This window comes from Colius striatus, chromosome Z (genome assembly GCF_028858725.1).
Source record: "Colius striatus isolate bColStr4 chromosome Z, bColStr4.1.hap1, whole genome shotgun sequence".
Taxonomy (NCBI): Eukaryota; Metazoa; Chordata; class Aves; order Coliiformes; family Coliidae; genus Colius; species Colius striatus.
In genome coordinates, this window is record NC_084790.1 from 76,034,247 (window position 1) to 76,054,242 (window position 19,996).

Here is a 19,996-nt window from a genome sequence, read left to right on the forward strand (position 1 = left end):
GGAATTTGCAATTTAACTTGGCTGAAGACTCACTATAATCATATTTTTCTCATGTCTACCTGGATGTTTGATGCTTTCCTATACCAACATACTAACTTATACACAGAAAACCCCACACATCCTTTCACCAACAAAATGCCCCTAGGTATCTATAAGAATTAGACACCTGGAAACTGAATATAAAAGAGCAGTAGAAAGCATTTCAGCCAGCTCAATAGAGTTAGTTCAGTTCAGCTCAGTAGAGTTAGTTAGTTAGAGTAAGCTAGAGTTCCTGTAGCTGTATGTGAATGTCCACTCTTATGCCAAGAAGTGAATGTGATGCAACTTTACCTGGAAGTGTGGGATCCAAAATTAGTATTTCCAGCAACCTTCAGAAATACCCTGTCTTTTCATGTAGAAAAGGCAACTGATATATGGTAATTGCCTCTAAAGAAGCAACAATACATACTAGAAAGACTCAAGATTTAAGCCCTACAGTATATGCCCATTTTGAGTGCAATGCAGATTTGTCGCAGGGCTTACCAACGAAAGGAAAGGAGGCTGTGAGGATCAGGTACATGCCATCACTATACATGGTGAAGGTGATAGCAAAGTAAACAGACAGGCTGCCCCAGATGAAGAATTGGTTCACAACTGTCCAGTAAGAAGTGTCCAGACCAATCTGAAAGAATGGAGTAATACAGCTGTTGTCAGTGCCTTAATTAATCAGCAGATCTGTGCTGAGCACAGCTTGTCTTCTGCTTTGTACACCTGCCCCTGAGACTGCTATTTATTCAAGTCTCAAGAAATACCAAGCCATGGGTCATAGGATGCTGGAAGACTGTCTAAGGCAACATTGCTGCAATTGCTGCTGTTGCCCTCTTCTCAAGCATTTTGCAGTGGCCAGTACTGGGGACAGGACACCAAGGTTAAATAAGCTGTTCTTATGTCCTCACCCTCAAGCTAGCATTGAAAGTCTGGAAAAGAGGCCTACAAGATTCCAGACAGCAGGAAGCATTATTTAAGGAGATGTAATTGATTGGATTTCTTTTAAGCAGTTTCTTTCAGCCTGCTAGTACCCTCTGAATTTTGTACTGCCCAAGTCTCAGCTATTACCTCCAGCAAGTGCAGGCCTAGCATCTGCATCATGCATAGGGTCAAGCTACACTGATAGCCTGTGGAGACCCTGTAAATAACGGCCTGATAAGAGATAGACAGTCCTGTGCTTCAAACACTTCTCATAAAACTGGAATGAGACTTTCTCTATTCCCAGCCTTAACTGTTTTTTTTTCTGCTATGACTATAGACTTCCCAAGGCAAAGATTCTGCTTTCCTGTCATCTTGATCTTTTGTAACATTACAAATCCTTTGCTCTGTTGAATTGAGGAGAGTAATCTGGTGTCAAGAGGTTGTTTTTTTTTTTTTACAGGAATGCAAGTTGCAGCAGCAAATACAATTCTATCAAGATCCAAAGTAACCCTCCAGATGCTTCCTTCACAAAACAACTAATTCCTAAAAACATTACCTGGGGTGCCTTACCTGTACAGAGACCACAATCAGTAGGCAAGTCTGAGTCATCAATGCAAAGGACTGGTAGTCAGCAATGGCCTTCCCATCACTTCTCATTGTATTGTACATGGCCCCATAGGGGATGAAAAAGAGAATCAGGGAACTGTAGATCCCTTGCAACATGCACTTGACAAACACCATTTTGTTAAAGTAGAGATTTTGCTGGCCAGGCACATATAGCTGAGGAAATAGCATACTCCAACGATCATCCACATCCTAAAAGTAGAGGGGAGGTGGTCAGATCTGCTGGCACCTATCCAGCCAACCACACAGAACTGCTTAGGGTTTCCATGTCCCCATGACATGCATGTCCATGAGAAAAAGCTTAGAACACAATTCACTTGGTTGCCTCAAGGTCACTTAGACATATTTTCCATGTTGAATTTTACCTTTCTTGTGCTAAGAAAACTGATAAGTGCTGCAAAACCACAATGAAGGTACTCTTCATCTTCAATGGACTGCATGGTCTGCTCTCCATAGAGAGTTGCCTAAAAACTGAGAGATACCTACCCTGACTCCATGCACAGGCAAGGATGTCTGACTTGGATCCCTGAAGTGTCCAGAGCTGAACGCTGTGAAGCGCTGCAGAGCAGTGAGTTCCCACTTATTTAACTTATAAAAGGCATATAGGAGCAACTTTATTGCTGATATGTTTGGACAACAGTAATAGTGAAATGACAGCTGAAAGCCTTCCACTGAAAAGGCTGTACCTGGAAAACCTGGCTTGTGGCATCTAGTGCATTCACTAGTGGTTGCTAAAAAGTTACTTGTCGGGCTTCAGGAGCACAGTTAGTAAGATGTGAGTGCTTTAGAGGAGTGTTGCAATGGCAGCTTTTACTGTAGTCAACAGCCTAACCCAAACATCTCACACATCGAAAACCACAGCATAAAACCCAGGATAATACAGCATCTCTTCATCGGTGCATCCTTTTTTTTGGTGCTCTTAGGTCTCACTGTCTGGAAACTGTTTCAGAGGCTGCCACAATAGCTATCCAAAATGTCAGCTGCTTTTGCTTAATGGATTCAGCTCAAAGCACTTGCAGATAAGCCCCCTATAAAAACCAACCAAGGGGTGAATGGAAACAGTACCTGATCAAAGATGCTCATTCCTAGCACTGGCAGGGAGGTATAGACCAAATTATAAAGCGTAATGAACCACTCATCATAGACAGTCTAAACAAAAGAGAAAACGCAGAGCATAAAGTTAGCAAAATGCTGCCATTTCCAGCTCTTGGAAAGCATACAGACCTAAACGCCGGGATGAAACCTTTCAGATCTGTCTGGGACTGACAGTTGGAGGTGACTCAAGCTGCGTCTCGCTCTGTCGGCCCCGGCACCGCGCAGCGACGGCCGCCAGAGGGGAGCAGCGGCCCCGCGACGGGGCGGGACGGGGCGGCGTGGGACGGGGAGCGGGCAGAGCGGCAGGGAGCGGCGGAGAATGGACAGCTACGGACAGAAGTGGACGGGGGCAGGCAGGGAACGGGCAGGAGAAGGCAGGGAAGGGGCAGGGATGGGCAAGGATAGTCAGGTAATAAGCAAGGTCAGGCAGGGATGGGCAAGAATGGGCAGGAGCAGGCAGGGAACAGGCAGGAATGGGCAGGGACAGCCAGGCAACCACCTCGCCTACATGCCTGCATCCTCATCCCCATGCTAGCCTCATGGGCTACATGTGCTTCCCCAGGGCTGGGCTGCATGGTAGATTGATTTATCTTAAAATAACACCTGATTTTGTTGTGTTGCAGGCGATTTGCAAGCTGCTGAAGCACACCTGGAGTTAAACTGCTTCAAATGTGCTAACAGGGCAAGCACAGGTCCTTAAACAAATCTGCACCAAGCTGGTCTGGCCTCTGTGTAATCTGTACCCGTTTGGTGGCTGTAGTCACTTTGAACACTTTCAAAAACCCTAAGAGGCCCTGTGTGCTCTATAATGAACCTAAGTGTCTTCAGGCCTCTACCAGTAGCACAGCAAAGGCAGCAATACATGCTCTATGCTCATATAGCTAAAGAATATAGACCTGTGTGCCCTTCAGTGAGGTGAGAGGAATGGCTCAGATTATTTCCTTTCAAAATGCTTCCAGGACTTTTGCTTGAAAGTACTAGAGATGACCATGAGAAAAAAGAAGCTGGACCCACCTGTGCTGAGAAGCCAGAGAAGAAGCCATACCAGAAATGCACTAACGTGAAGGCAAAATTCTTATAGAAGAAGTACTTGAGGAACTTGCACATGCGGATGTAGGACCACCGGCCATGGACCAAGAGCAGGCGCTGCAGGTAGCGGAACTGTGCGAAGGAGAAGTCGCTGGACAGAACAGCCTGCATCCCCTCCTGGCCACTGATGCCAACCCCGATGTGGGCAGCTGCGACGACAGCATCATTGAACACGTCATTACACCGTGGCTCTTGGTTTCCCCAGTTTTAAAATGAGTTCCCTACACTAGAACACTGTGTTGATTCTCTCCCAGCCTTCATAAAAAGTCACAGGAGACATTATTTCCAGAAAAATAAAACCACGTTGGGGCACTAACTCTTTATGCAGCATTATGATTTTGGCTGTGGTGATACATTTCCATTAAGTGGGCTTTTATTATCTGAAATGAAACCCTCTGTGACAATTCATGTTTTCTTTCTGAACATTTTCCAGTAGTATGAATGCTGTTGTTCATAACAGCTGCTGTTACCAAAAAAAACGACCTTTCATTTATATTGACACGTGATTTAAATTTACATGCATGTGTGTCCTTCCAGCAGCCATAAAACATCACTCCAGACAAGCAAAATCTTCAAGTGCCACTTAGGTTTCTCAGACGCAGTGCTACAAGGCAGACTGCAGCCTTTTTCTGTTTCCTGGGCTTTATTGGTTCAATCAAATAATTAGATAGAACAGTCATGTCTTCTTTAATACTAACTTGGGTTTATTAAGCATGGACATAATTTTAATATGACAGCTAATTATACAGCTTTAACTAATGAGAGCAAAGTTGATGACTAGAGGTTTGTTAGATTCAGAGGTTTCCACAGAACAGTGAATTGATAAAATCTCCAAGTCCCATGCTTCTTGTGGGGAGAGTGAGTTAGTTTCTAATTATCTTGTACACTTAAATTTTTCTTATCCTTTCCTTACTGACTGTCTGACTTATCTCACTTGAAGCTCCCTATTTAGCCTTTTCGTTCTTAATTAAAAGACTCCAGTTAATCAATTCTTGCAAATTAACACAAGGAAGATTAGCAATAGACCCTTCTGAATAATCTTAATTTAATTATACCTAGTTAGGCTTTTTTTTCTCCTCACAAATTGACTGAGGAAATGCAGCATCATTTGATGCTGTAGGAAGAAGAGACCTGGAAGCCTGTGACATAACTCAAGGGAGACAGTTGATAAATGGCCTTACTGTGTGGAATTGTTTTAAATAAAACAGGCATTAAGATTTTCTTTCTGCATTGCAGACAGGCCCTCTGAAACAAACTTGTCTGTGCTTTCTATTGCCTTTGTGGTGGTAGTTGTGTGAACATACAGGTGGACATTCCACAGCCCTGGTGTGCTTTTGGCTATTTGTAGGCAGAAAGAGAGAAACAGACAATAAATACACTCTCAGCTTGCTGTGATCCTGATGGTGGGAGCACAGCAAAGGGCCCTCCTGTGTGTCCTGGAAGGCAGAATATAGGAGTAGCCTCTAGTGCCAGTGCTCTACAAATCCTGCCAAAACCTTGGACACAGCCATTTTGTGCCACAAAGAGAGTGGTTACAGAAGGCACCTGGCTACATGTTCCTGCCGCTAGGTCACCTCATATAGCTCATACATCAGCAAATCCATTTCCTGTAGCATGCTGGCTGTTGGCCATCACTCACTTTTGATCATGCTGACATCGTTGGCACCATCTCCAATTGCTAGGGTGACAGCCTTCTTGTACTTCTTCACCAGCTCCACCACCTGTGCCTTCTGCAGAGGAGTCACCCGGCAGCAGATCACCACTTTGCACAGGCAGGCGGCTCTCACCAGCTCCAGCTCCAGGTTCCCTTCCAGCGCATATGCCTGAGAAGAAGGAGAAAAAGGGGTTGTTGAAGTCAGACTAGCAGCAGCTTGAGGTCTGACGAAGAAGATGGAGCAGGAAGGAAATGAGAACAGAGGTAGTTCACAGAATCACTGAATCATGGAACAGTGGGTGTTGGAAGGAACCTCTAGAGACCACCCAGCCCAAACGCTGCTAAAGCAGGTTCCTCTTCATCAGGGGGCACAAAAACATGGTGCAGGTGGGTTTGAAAAGATCCAGAGAAGGACACTCCACACTCTCCCTGGACAGCCTGTGCCAGGGCTCCCTCACCTCCCAGCAAAGAAGTTTCTCCCCATGTTCCAGTGGAACTTCTGTGTTCCAGCTTGTGCCCATTACGCCTTGTTCTAACACTGGGTACTACAGAAAACAGACAGGCCCCATCCTATCAATACCCACACTTTAGGTATTGATAAGCATTGATAAGGTTCCCTCAGTCTTCTCCAGGCTAAACAGCCCCAGGTCTCACAGCCTTTTGTCATAAGAGTGATGTTCCAGTCTCCTCAGCATCTTGGTGGCCCTGCACTGGACTTTCTCCAGTGGTTCCCTATCACTCTTGAGCTGGGGAGCCCAGAACTGCACACAGGACTCCAGATGAGGCCTCACCAGGGCAGAGTAGAGGGGTAGCAGAACCTCCCATGACCTGCTGCCCACACTGTTCTTGATACATCCCAGGATGCCACTGGCCTTCTTGGCCATGAGGGCACATTGCTGACTTGTGTTTAGTTTGTTGTCCACAACAAATTCTTCCATCAGAAAGAGGAAAGTATAAGATACCCCAAGTGAATCTGTTCATTCACTTGCAGAGGGCATTCACACCACACAACACCATGCCATTCACACCACATAACATCATGCCACACAGTCTACACTCAGGAGCTTGCATCCTGGATGCACCATGGCTGGATCTGCACAACTGCTGCTTCAGCTGATGTAACCTGACAGTGCAGCACAAGTGTTGAACAACAGGAAAGCTAAATTAATGTAGCTACTGCTGGGCCTGAAACAGCCTTGCCCATGTTCCATGTGAGAAAGTCTCTGCTCATCCCTTTTGATTTATTTTTTAAGCTCTGGGAGATCTGTGATATAAACAGAAAATATTTCAACTTGGGAGTACTTAATTAAAAATAAGGCAAAAGATGGAAAAAAGCTGAGCTCAGATGGGCATGAAAACAAAGCAAACACAAAGCAAACACAAAGACAAGGAGAAGGCAACTTTGCTCTGAGTGCTGACCTTTTAAATCAGTCAGCCGTGTTATTTCTGTTTGAGAAGTACAGAGATAATTGGATGTCTGGACATCTGTCCAGCTCTGTGTGAGGAGGAGAGAGAAATGTTAGCTTCTGGTATTTCCTTCAGATCATGCTTTTTGCCTCTATTCTTTGGTGTCTCTTCTCAGTAAGCATGCCTGGATGGAACCTACAAGGCTCTTTCCTCCTCAGTGCCATTACAGCAGGCTCACTGCCCTTCGTGCATAAGGCAGACAATCCTTTGGCCAGATATCCTTTCTTCTCACAACAGAGAGCCATGAGTCACCAGCACCTCCACTTTCCTCTCATCAGTGGCAGGCAACCTTGTTCAACAAGACAGACTTTCTCATGGTTTAACTTTAGCACTGGCCAGTGTAGTCAGAGGTGGCTTTTGCCACAACATCCTTGCTGCACAGCACTGGCACAACGTTGCCACGTGTATATTACTGGTACTGCACACAGATCAGCTCTTACGATGGTGCTGTTACAGATGCTGATGGGCTTGCTGATGTGTGTAGCTCCCAGTGCTGACATTCCACCCTTCTGCACCTGGGAATACGGCACTGAACAGATGCTGTTTGAGCAGGACAGTAGCTGCACTATTACCATTGTTCAGGCTCTAGGTTCATGGAAAAAAAAAACAACTGACATGTAGTTTTGTCCATGCTGTGCTTGGAGTTCACAGCCCGGAGGAAGCCAGGGCCTTGGTGAGACTGGCAGTTTCCGCTCTGCTGTAAGTATTGTGGACTGCGTGCTCCTGCACAGCCTGGATTGGATTTCTTCGTGTGGGACATATCTACTTGCCAGAGTGTGGGTGAGTGTGTGGATTTCCAGGAATAAAAAGAAAGCTTTGTCACTGCTGTCAGCAGTGCTTGGATAGCACAGCCCTTGGGGTTTGCACTGCAGGCTGAAGAGATGGAGTGGGAACAGGCAAGGGCTTGGGGCTGTCTGGGATGTCAGAGGATTCACCCATGCATATGGGCAGAGCTTGACAGAGTTCTCATCTGTTTTGCAGTGGGGATCTAAAGGGGATTAAAGCCCTGGAGTTAAAGACAGAACAAGTGCAAAAGAGGGAGAGAAGGAGAGAGGATACTTGACAACGTAGACATTACCTGAACGTGGCCCCTCTTCCAGGGCACACAAGCCAAAAGTGGAGTAAGATGAGATTTTTTTTTTAATAGTACCAGGCTGCATCAAGAGAGGCAGCAGCCCCAGAGAACAAAAGCATCTTGTCTCTGAATGACAACACTTTCCAGCTCTTTCCATACCTACCTATTTTCTTTCCCTGCAATCTTGGGAAAGCAAAATAGCACAAACATTTAAACCTGACCTAGACTAAACCTGCCTCCTCCCAGACAGGTTGAACTGTACCTAAAGTGGCTTTTTTTTCCTAACTTGTTCTGAAAAATGTGTAAGGATGGAAAATCTATTCCAGTCCTTTGCTATTCTCCTCAGGAAGACATTTCATTCAAAACTATCTTACCTCAGTTTGTTACTTTATTTAACTGATATTGTTTGACAAGACTGATCAGTATTGTCCCAGCTCAGAAATCCTAAAGGTCTCAGTTTTCCCTTGTGCTTTCCAAATCATGCATGACTACTTTTAGAGTTTGCTTTGTGCTCTCCCTAGCTGGTCCACGTTTTCTCAAAGAAAATGGCTCAAATAGGTGGAATTACTTCAGGCAAGACTTTCCCAAGTTTATATGAAGCAGGAGACTTTCTTCTCCAGTCTTACAGGTGATGCTCTTAAATACATACCTCTGATGTTATATGTGTGCAGTCAGTTATGTGAAATTGGAGAACAAGGCTGAAGTCAGTTCTTTCTGACTGCTGAAGTATTTCTGCAGCTTGTTAAAATTGTTTTCAAAATTAATCTTGAACTCCACAAAACCAGCAGTTTTTCCCAGTCTGGTATAATGTGTGCTCTTTTTAAGCCGCTAACGAGAGCAGTGAATATCAAATATATATACAGGATAGCTCCCTGCAGATGCCACTTAACTGTTGGTTTAGATCAGCAGTGAGCCTTTATGAAACACACTTTCCAAGCAGTTTGCATCTGTCACACAGGAGTTTCATCTAGACTCTATTGCTTCAGTTTGCTTGGAAGAACATCATGGGAGAGAGCATCAAACAATGTATTAGTTTATACCTTATTTGTTAAATATATGCCTTCTCAGATGTATTTAGTAGATGTTCTTGACATACTGGAAGCCCATCTTATTATTGCATCCTTAAAACGCCTGATTATTTTTCTAGTCTTTTTGGAAATGAAAATTGATGCAGCTACTCTACCCTTCATGTAATATCAGATCCAACTCTTCCCTGTTACAGTCTTCTGAAACCTTGCCCATCACCTTTGATATCTCAGATAAACCAGGAAACCTAATCTTCAATTAGGAAAAAAAAAATCATCTGTCCTCTAGAGCTAGGTTTTTAAAGCATTTTCAGACTTCTAGTATGTCCCTATTATACGAAATTCTTCAGAGAGCTCAGAGCTAACATGACTCTGAGCTTTCCTTACCAGGCTGTGGCCGGTGATCACCAGACCGTACACCCCATTTGCTTGCTCGTCAGGCATAATCCTTTGTTTTTTTGAAGATTTTTCAAACTGAATATTGATTTCATCACTGTCCAGAAAGGAATCTGGCTTCATCTTTTTCCTTGCATTCCTAAAAGAAAAACCAGAATAATAATGAAAAGCTCATGTAGATATTTACGTTTTGTTAAATCAGTTTTATGAAAATAGAAAATGGATGCTTTCCTTTGGTAGTTTATTTTAATTTTCCCTGCATTCCTATAACAACATGCATAGTTTAGGTGCTTCTGTTTGTGGACATCATCCACATGCTTCTGAAACTCTGACGAGCGTATGATAAATCTGTGCTGATTTCAAGTCAGACAAATCATCATCATGAAGGACAACATTCCAGAGGGCATCTCAGTTTTCTCTGCATATTGTCTGGCAGTCACCTATTTCAAGAGAGGAGGACTGAAGAACTTTCCCACTTTCCACCTACACCTAAGAATTTGTGTCTTCTGAGAAGGTTAGGGATGAGGCAGACTTCCAGATAATGCTAGCAAAGGATCATATCCAGCAAAAAGGTCACCAAGTGGATAGTAGAGGAACAGTATGGTTCAGTCCTGGAACCAAAGGAATTGTGGCTCCAGGTCATCTTTCAAATGTCAGCTAATATCACCTGCCTGACTCTGCTTTCCTATACATTTCCATAAATTTGTCCTCTTGGATTAAGAAACTTCAGAGTTTATTCTCCGAGGAGATTTCTACATTGTGTTTAGCTGCGGGATCTTCCAGGGAGCCAGCTAGCCCTTGTTTAACACCCCTGAATGAACTGCACCCAGTAAAGCCCCTGGAAAAAAACCCATGCAACAATGCAAAATACAAAGAGTGTCTGCACAGCAATGAAACTGTGGATTTCAGCCATTTACCTCAGCTCATTAAGTACATCGTCTGATGTGCTGCCTTCAATAATGAAAACATCTTCCATGTCGTCATTCAGCAAGTTGCAGGAGTAACCAATATTCATTGCTGTCTCTGGGAAAGATAAACCAGGAAGATGACCCATCTTAGCAGTCCCAGACCTACCCATCACCTATGCAGCCTTTTTACACACACGACAAAAGCTCTCTTTCTTACTCAAAATTGCTCTGAGCTTTTCAGAGCTTTAGGAGAGCCAGGAGAGTCACCTTGATGGACATAGGGACATATGAGCCCTAATTGGGCTTCATGAGGCCACAGAAAAAATATAGTTCAAACAAATGAAAAAGCTTAAAACACCTTTTGGTCAATGTACTTGGAGCAACAAGAAACATTGCACATTGATTAAATTGGGGTTTTTTTCAGGATTTGTAACTTTCTCTCCCTCTGCTCCCAGAAAAGCCCCAAACCATAGCTCTGAAAAAGCATATCAAGCCTTTTTGTTCAGAAAAGTCTGATGAAGTATTCCGTTTTGATATTTCATAAATAAAACCATTACACTTGGTACATGATAAAATTAACATTTTCATTTACATTTACAATTTTCTGCTCATTTCTTGTATAAAATTACTTGCAACCACTTTTTTCCTCCCTGAAATACTTTTGTTCCCGTGAAGTTATTACTTTTCCAAAGTAATTTATTGAAGTCTGTTTACTGTTCTTTTTAACTTTAACTTGTGTTTTTCAAAAGCTTATCTTCCCTCCATTTCAATTCTGGATCATTAATGTCAGGGCCAAATTGAAGCTGACCAAATATCCACTTTAGAATTTAAGTTCCCAGAAACCGGGACAAGATTATTTTCCACTTTATTCATCAGGACAATCAACTGTACTCAAGTGACAGTTTTTCACAGCATATGACAGGGACTATGGGATACTCACTGTCCCCTCTCCACAGCAAAGGATGCTGCCTTCACACTGCTTACAGCCTCAGGACAGGAACTAAGAACTAGCACTAGCAACAGTTATCTGGTCTAAATCCAAGTAATGAGAGCTTTGACTATCTGGCAATGAAGCAAAGCTAAGTTTGTTCTCTATGCAGTTTTCATAGGACAAAGAATGAAAACATGGGTGTTATCAGAACCATCCACGGATGGGAGAGGAGAGAAACATCCAAAGCTGTAGCCTCTTTACCTTGCTTGTCTCCAGTGAGAACCCATATCTTAATGTTGGCTTTGGCAAGAGTCTCAATTGTCTGTGGGACTCCGTCTTGTAACTTGTCCTCAATTGCTGTGGCACCTAGCAGCTTAACAGAAAAAAGCAGGGGACTGGTTAAGTATTCTCATCGCTAGCAAAGGAAACAGTCTTACACCTCCAGGTAATTACTCAAGCAAACACAGATAAAATCCAGGGATAAGGTTGTACTGATTGTCATTATTCCCCAGCAAATTCAATGTACAGGGTAGTGCCCTGATGTTTAAAACGTCCTAGTCTCTAATCCCTCAGGCTCAGATGGATCATGAATGTGCATGAAATTATTGGCCAACATGTTTGCAGACCTATAGGCCTCTGTTCTTCTACATATCCCCTTTGTAGTAGATAGAGCTGTCATTGAGGAGCAAAGACTGCTGTGGAGCCATATCCCCAAACCTAGATATGCATCTGTCATATGGCTGCTAAACATCTTCTTAAGCCTACCACAGGCTCCCCTGCCCCATTCGACACTATCACACAAGTAAACCACTCAGGACACAAACCTGCATTATTCAAAGTTAGTGCTTTCTCTGTGTTTTGGAGATAACTTTGTGGCTTTAACCTATTGTTAAAGGGACATGAAGGTTTCACTGCTAGCACAGGTTTAGATAGCATCTGCTACCACCTACCTCCTGCTGTTGGGAGACTAAATTGAGAGGTTGGCTTTAAGCCCAAGATCCCTTTTGGCTTCCTGGAGTGTTCATCATCCATCCGCTATGAGTGTTATCAATGCAGACAAGAGCTCTGACAGAACTTCTCCATAGAGTCCCCAAAATTTCATAACCCACGTCTTACAGCAGCAGTCCCTGGTCCAGCTAGTAAGAGCTTAAACATTTGCAGCATACAAAGCCATCTCCTGCGTGCATCTGCTCATCCTTGGCAGTCTGATTCTGAGCTGGCAGCCCACAAATGGACACTAATGCCAAATGTGCTCAGGAAAAGAGAACAAAGGCTTGCACTCCCCACTGCAATGGTCCTTCTGGAGCTGCAGAAAGACCCAATAACATTGTCGACAGGCCTTCTTTGCCTGTCTGGCCATGCCCTGATGTAAGAGCAGCTGGTGGGACAGTCATGATGCCTTCCTGACTGTGTATCTTTCTCAGTTTTCAATTATAAATAGTACTTTTGCAACTATCCTCTGAATATGACTATGTCCCATCCCTATTCCCCCCTGTTGTCCCCCTTTATTCCACTGAAGGACTAGTTGGCAGTCCCCTACACCTCCATAGGATCTCCACAAGATCCTCCTACCTCCTTGCTGATGCTGGCTCTCACACCCATTCTCTGTCACAAGCCAGGCTTCCCTGTATACATCCTCTGTCTCTCCCTGAAACATCGTTGGGAAGTAAAGTCACTCCAGTACAGAACACAGACAAGATTCTGGTGTAAAGAGTGCTTTCTTCTGAGCCATGCTTCTTGCAGCTGTGAACCTTTCACCTCTTCTCTGCTCAGGCCAGGAGCTACATAAACCTTTCTTGCAAAGCAAGACAGGTTCACCTCCCCCTCTACTCTGCCCTTGTGAGAACATAACTGGAATATTGTGTCCAGTTCTGGGCCCCTCAGTTCAAGACAGGGAGCTGCTGGAGAGAGTTCAGCGCAGGACCATCTCCCTTACAATGAAAGGCTGAAGGAGCTGGGGCTGTTCAACTTGGAGGAGACTGAGGGCTGACCTCATTAATGTTTACACATATGTAAAGGGCAGGTATCAGGAGGATGGAGCCAGGCTGTTCTCAATGATGTCTAACGATAGGACAAGGGGCAATGAGTACAAGCTGGAACATAAGAGGTTCCAAAGAAACACGAGGAAGAATTCCTTCACTGTTCAGGTGAGAGAGCCCTGGAACAGGCTGCCCAGATCAAAATCCACCTGGACAAATTCCTGTGTGACCTACTCTAGGTGGTTCTGCTCTGGCAGGGGGTTAGAACTGGATGATCTTTCAAGATCCCTTCCAACCCTTGAGATTCTGTGACTCTGTGAAAGCAGATGGCTCCTTGAGCTTCTGGACCTCCATATCTTTCCTGCCTTGGACATGAACTCAGGTAGCATTTGCAAAACGTTGACTGGAGGATTAGCATTTTCCCAGACCAGACCCAGAAGGACAGTAGGCTCTGCTCCATGGAATATGCAACTTCCAGAGGTCAGCAGTTCCCTGTCTCACATTTGCTTCTTCTCAGGCCCTGCTGGTATCCTGAGCATATGGCTAATGGAAGGAGAAACAGGATTCCTAGGATTTCAGAAAAGCACTGCTGTGAGTGCAAAAGTTGAATTGCTTCCCCTCAGATCCCACACATCCTTTTCATTCATTATTCACATCTCTAAAACACAGCCAGACACCCCAGGGCATTCAAAAATCTGTAACAACACTCATAGAGAAAAGAATGAATTGAAGATCACAGTTTAGCCCTATTTCAAATTGACACAAACATGGTCATGGACATCATCTCCCCATCCAGCCCAGGGCTGCAAGAACAAAGAAGACACTCTCTGAAATGGAAGGGCACTGGGGATTATTCACTGCCTGCCATTTCAAAGACAGGAAAATAAATAGACCAGCCATTTGCGCATACAGAGGATAGCTATGAAATATTTGTCTCTGCGTCATCTCCCTCAGGCTCTGGTATGTCACTTCATCACGAGAAAGCTACTCTGACACCCACGTGAGTTAAAATAAAACCATTCCCCTGCACTGGTGGCTGACACCCCAGTTACGGGCTCCTGATGGAGGTGCCAGTGAAAACCCAGGACTGCCGTATTCTCAACCGCTCCTGTCACACAACCCACAGAGCTGTTTGTGGAGCAATGTTTACTGAAGTCATGCTGAGCTGTTTATTGACAAACCACCATCCCTGCTCCCTCCCCCAGAGCTTGGCCCAGATTCCCTGAAGCACCAACCATTAGGTCTTTTTCAATCTCTTCGTATAACTCTGAGAGCTTATCTTCCCGTCCTTCCAAGGCAGTGCTTGCTTCGTGGTGACGCCTGATCCAGTCCTGAAAGTAATCTTCCTCCAGGTTTTTGTAGGCCACCACGAGCGTTCTCAGACCTTCACCAGCAAACTCCTGCGAGACAGTGGTGAGGTAGAATAGGTCAGAGAAGAAGGGTCTGTTCACCTGGGCTTACAGAAGGCCCTCAGAAAGTGAATGGCTAGCTGTAAAAGTTTCTTGACTGAAATCTGCAGAGGAAAGGTGAAAGTCACACCTTAGACCACAAACATTGGGGTGCTTTTTAAAACTAATTCTGGACCACTTTATCATTGCCATCCATGCTTCTTACAAAGAATAAATTCAAAAGATCTTTCCTACTTTCTGGCTCTAAAGCTTTACATTAACCAGGCACTTGTTTCTCAGGCTCATATTTCTCAACATAAGGTTCAGATCAGTGAGTACTAAACAAACACTGGACACAGCTTTGAATTTTGGACCCGAAATCGACAATTTTTTGTGTACAAATGCTGGCTGAAATACACAGCATGAGCACAGTCCATCATGACATCTCAGCAAGTTCTTGAAATAGTGTTTTCTGTAAGATATATGATTGACAGTATGGATCTCAGTGTTTGGTGGATACACAGAGATCTCTGTGAAAGCTGAGGTGTTCTCACAGGCTTGAGTAAAGGTGTATCAGGAACAGGCTACATTCACGGCTTATCTCTACGTTGCCCTCTCCCTCCGTCACCAGCAACTTTCTCTGTGGCTCTCCAAGGCAGTGTGCTGAGATGTTTGTGCTCTGGCACAACCCCTCAGGTAAAACTTTCTGTTACCCTGTGCTTTGTACTTTGACATTAGGAACTGGCAACACAATAGGGAGTAAATATTGGCTAAAACATCCCCTGGTGTGAGTAACCACCTCCCAGTGCACACCATTAACAACATAAAAGGCTGCAGGTTTAAGTGATGCCTTTTCCTTGCTGTCCTGTCGATATGCCCCTAAATGACCTGAGAGAAGGGGAGGTGAGCAGATCCTAGTGCCTGCTCAGTCCCTTCTGACTGACCTCTTGTGTTGCAATCACTGCAGATCTGAATTGTATTCAAGAAGGTAAACAACACTGTGGCCCTTTACTGACCACCTGAACTGTTGCAATCCAAGGCATGCTTGAATGTATCTTGCAGAATTAGATGGAAATTAGTTGCCAAAACACAGGTTTGTTTTGCCATTTCAGGCGTTTCACCTGTCCTGCCTGTTTTCCAGCCCTGGCTCCAGAGAAATGCATCTCTTTTGAACATCCTGCATCGTATTTGTCACCTGTGTCTGGATGTCCTAGATATCCTATAGCAGTTCAAATGGCACCTGGTGTCCATGCTTTAGGCAACTGATTTGAGACCTAAGCCATTATAAATTTATTCTCCTCTCAATGTGTCTCCTCTCTCTCGTGTGCTGCTTCTGAAAACTCATTTGTGTCTCAACACGAAGTCCATTTCCATATCTGGATAAAAAGAAACCATCACATGCTGAGAAGTTGTGAAGAAGAAAACACTCACATTTAGGTGTTCAGTGGTCTCCTCTTTGAGAGTGTCACAGGATGAATCAAGCAGTTTGTAAAGAATGGTGTCAGCTCCCTTGCAGTACAAAGTCAAGTCACCGTCTGGACTCCGCACTACAAGGAAGAGGAAAAGAAATGCTATAAATCCCAGACTGAGTCACCCAGGATCCACAGCACTTGCATCAAAACAAAGAAAGAGGTTTAGAGGTGTTCAAACTCTGCTGAGCATTTGCAAACACCTAGGAATCAAGACAGGTTTTCTTAGAAGAGATGATGATCCAACTACTCTCTGTGTAAGTCTTAGCAAAACAGGCAACTATACCTGGGTGGCTGGGTAGATCTGCCTAAGCAAATGCTTTCTTTGACTACATGGTTCCTATAGGCAGCACTTTGGGCAGGATATCTGCATTCAAAAGTCAAGAACAATTTGTTCTTAGGGAACTGGTCCTACTACACCTATTGCTCCTGCCAGTAAAGGTACTATCACTCCCTTAAGATATTTCAGTTTCTGAAATACCTGAGTATCCTGGAGGCTTAATAAGAGCAACACAAGGTTTCTTGAAACATTTCACCATTTTCCTTTTAGGAAAGTGGGCTTCTCTACTTGTCCTTGTCCTTGTGTTTACCACTTTCTCAAATTTTGATGGTAATTTTGAAGTGGATTAGAGGAAAGGCCTTGACTGTTCCATCATGAGAGAGGTAAGACATGTAAAATCTTAATGTACTCAGGAGGTTACTCCATTATTGTGGTCCAGATATTGAGATGTTGTCCCACCAGCCTAATTTAAGTGTTTATCTAGCACTGGTGCTGTGTAATAGGGAAATGGAGGCAGCTCGTCTCATGCTCAGAACTAAATGTTATTCAGAAAGTACTGCAAAAGAGATCTCATAGGAAAAGTCATCAGAGCAGAATGAGGAGCAACCTGAGAATCAATTAAAAAGCCAGGAAGGAAAGAAGGGAGCAAAAGGAACATACCAATGACAGACATTCGCTTGCGAACATTGTTGAAATCAAGAATAGCCAGGAGTTTGTAGATTTTTGTTTCTCCCATTTCCACAACAGTGATGGTCTCTGGTGTGCGAGCCCGGAACACAAATCCAAAGTTTCTGGCAGCAGTGACAAGGGCTCCCTCGTCAGGAGATTGTGCCTGATACACCAAGTTACCTGATACACAAGGGGAAAAAGGCAATGTGGCTTCAGCCTTATTTCTGTTGTTAAAATCAAAGACAAGTGTGGCAGTTCACCTGTTGCTTTTCTGTCTGTCCCCAGAGGCACAGCACTAAAAAGCACCCTATGTGCACACATCTCCATCAACTCCCACCAGCACATCTTTCAAGCTAGTGCAAAAGGGCCCCTTGACTCTTTTTAAGTCTTATATTTCTCTCTTCAGAGTCCAGCAGACCTCACTGAGAGGACAACTTCCTCGTTTTTCAACCCCTTCTAGTCATATCTACATGTATTTTTCTCATCAGTATTTTCACCTTATATGTGCCAGTTAATGGTTCTAGCCTTTCAAGTACTTTTCACTCTGTCTGGGACTTGAGGAGACTGTTCCAGTACCTGTGGGAACACTGGATGAGCAGGGCTAAAGTGTCTCCAGTGGATAAGTGCTCTATGCTCTTTGATTTCTGAGATGTGGTGCAGAGTAGAGAAAGAGCGGGGTAAGCCATCTATCACCTCAGGAAAGCTGTGGCACCTGCAATTTCTGCACTCCAGAGATGTGGTGTTTGCAGTAGTGCCACCTCCACCACAGGAGCACACAGGGAGTGGAGGCCCTGGTCCTTTCTCTTCCCATATGGCATCTTCAAAGACATTGATTTACGTGTAGCCACGTACTACAGAAAATCACCAGGGAGCCAAAAGGACTCATAACAGCTTCTGTGGAGAGAAGACATACTGTGGTGCTGGCTGAATGTAATTCCTTCAGTTTGGTGCCTTCAATGATCCTCACCTTCCTTCTTCTCTTCTGGCATCACTGTATGGCAAAGTGAGAGCAGCCGGAAGAACCTGTGAGTCGGAACGTCACTCAGCTTCACAGCTTCAACCAGGCTATGGTCATAGAAGGCAAACTTCGGGTCGGCTAATGGGTTGTAGGAGAAGTCAACCTTCTCTGTCTTCTGTGAAAATATAGTTTGGTGTTATTTGTGGAGCTCTCACATGCTCCCGTCACAGCCCCTCTCTCTTCCCTACATTTACAAAGGGTGAGCTCCTGAAGAGCTGTTCATGACAGAGACTGATAAGTCTAAGTAAGTGGGAGGTCGTGAAAGCTACTGACTCACAGGAGAGGACAGGCATTTGAGGTGCCTTTCAAAGCTCAGGCTGAGGACCTGATTAGCTAAAGATGTTCTCACCCTATGAGAGCAAATGCTCTGATGGGATCTCCGCCAAAGGATTTCTATGGCAAGCAAATGTTTGACTTCAACACATGCCTTCTCGGAGGCATCATGGTCCTGAAGTCAATGACTGCTGTGACAGAGGAATGTGAAAGCTAAATTTAAAACAATTCAAAAGCTGTGTTCTCCACCCTGTTCTCCCAAGGAGAAAAAAATCCTGTGACACAGAAAAAAGATCACACACGAGTGATGTAAAGGCTCAACTACATGAGCACTGCCCATTTTGTCTAAAAACAAGGAGCCTCAAGCAGAGGGGAATGTACTGGAGAAATGGCCAGAAGCTCACAGCATGATGTCATGGAGCAATGCACTGCCAAGCCTGCCTGGGGTGATTTGTGCTCCCGCCCCATCCCCAGTGAGCTCAGAGTTTCCAGGGTGGGAATCGTCCTTTGGACTTCTGAAAGCTGACATTTAGTGTTTACCACAAGAGCACAGAACCATCCCATTTCCCCCCCTCCGCCACTCATCTACACAGCAAGGTGCAGGCACTGCAACCCCATGGCTGTGCGAGCAGCAGGAATCTGCTCTGGTGAGTATCGTGGGGAGGAGTTGCTGCCGGGCAGTTAGTTGGCAGGCGACCAGCATCCCTCCCCAAGCAAGTCAGCCCTTTGTGTTTTCCTGTCCGAGTGAGGGCAGTCTGGAGGCACAGCACTTGGCATATACAGCCAATTTCAGTGGATAATTTAAGTTTTAAATGGCCTGGAGATGAATCACTGGAAGGAGGAGTGGGATTTTCATCATCATCTTGCCGTTTATTACTTGGATTATTCCATGCAGTTTTCAGATATTTTAGAAATCCAAGACATGTAGGTTTGTGCCAGCAAGCAGATGCTATAGAGACATGGACAAGTCACACATTTTCACACTTTCCAGTGTCCAAACATTAGGGGAAATTGACAGTGACCTTGTTATCAATACAAACCGAACTCACTGATTTGCCATCAAAGCTCTAGTTAACTGCCAGGGATAATAAAATTCACCAATGTCCAAATTTCCAGCAAGCATCAATGGCCAAATATTCAAGAGGAGCACTATTGAATACTTTGGTAGAACTGAGGCTACTAAACCTGCAGACTCAAACCAAGCTCACTGATAGGGAATGCAACTCTAGCAATCCTCTGGCATCCACAAGAACGTATATTCCTGTTGTCAGGGTGAGGAGCACCAGATCTTGCAGGGTCAAGAGTAAGAGCTGTGCCTCAGGTGGGTTATATCCACTAGCACTTAGGTAGGCAGGTTCACTGGAAGCATAGATCCCAGCAGCACTTGAGCACTTACCTCATTTATTTCTATTCTTTGCCCAGACATATCATACACATCACCTGCAAGCAAGAAAGACTGAGGTTATAGCCATAAACCCCATGTAAATGCAGTCTCTGAGCTTCTCTACCACTAAAATTGGTTAAAGTGTTTTGAAGCTAGTACCTAATTTAAAAGTTTCATTAAGCATAAATATCTTGACATGAGTACTGGAGACTGGTGATTCATTTCTACTCATTCAGTTTCTATGTTAATCTATGACAAAATCCGGATACTGGCAGATGCTTGAGATAAGGAGCAGTTGCCATTAAAATGACTGGCACTTGGGTA

The 19,996-nt window shown here is 44.4% G+C and overlaps 1 protein-coding gene across 2 annotated transcripts in view; it reads right to left on the reverse strand.

Moving 5' to 3' along the window:
• The window catches only part of LOC104557438 (phospholipid-transporting ATPase ID), a 73,327-nt gene that overhangs the window by 4,273 nt on the left and 49,058 nt on the right, over positions 1 to 19,996 (reverse strand). The window contains exons 14-26 of one of the 2 annotated variants that reach the window (XM_062019075.1): positions 19,685 to 19,728; positions 17,965 to 18,130; positions 16,989 to 17,177; positions 16,011 to 16,126; positions 14,427 to 14,591; positions 11,474 to 11,585; positions 10,291 to 10,396; positions 9,365 to 9,512; positions 5,396 to 5,579; positions 3,682 to 3,905; positions 2,638 to 2,721; positions 1,519 to 1,764; positions 523 to 661 (exon numbers count right to left, since the gene is read on the reverse strand). In XM_062019075.1, coding sequence (XP_061875059.1) covers positions 523 to 661; positions 1,519 to 1,764; positions 2,638 to 2,721; positions 3,682 to 3,905; positions 5,396 to 5,579; positions 9,365 to 9,512; positions 10,291 to 10,396; positions 11,474 to 11,585; positions 14,427 to 14,591; positions 16,011 to 16,126; positions 16,989 to 17,177; positions 17,965 to 18,130; positions 19,685 to 19,728 — 1,923 coding nt within the window. The remainder of the gene's footprint in view (positions 1 to 522; positions 662 to 1,518; positions 1,765 to 2,637; positions 2,722 to 3,681; positions 3,906 to 5,395; positions 5,580 to 9,364; positions 9,513 to 10,290; positions 10,397 to 11,473; positions 11,586 to 14,426; positions 14,592 to 16,010; positions 16,127 to 16,988; positions 17,178 to 17,964; positions 18,131 to 19,684; positions 19,729 to 19,996) is intronic. The other variant, XM_062019077.1, reaches the window with a different exon arrangement.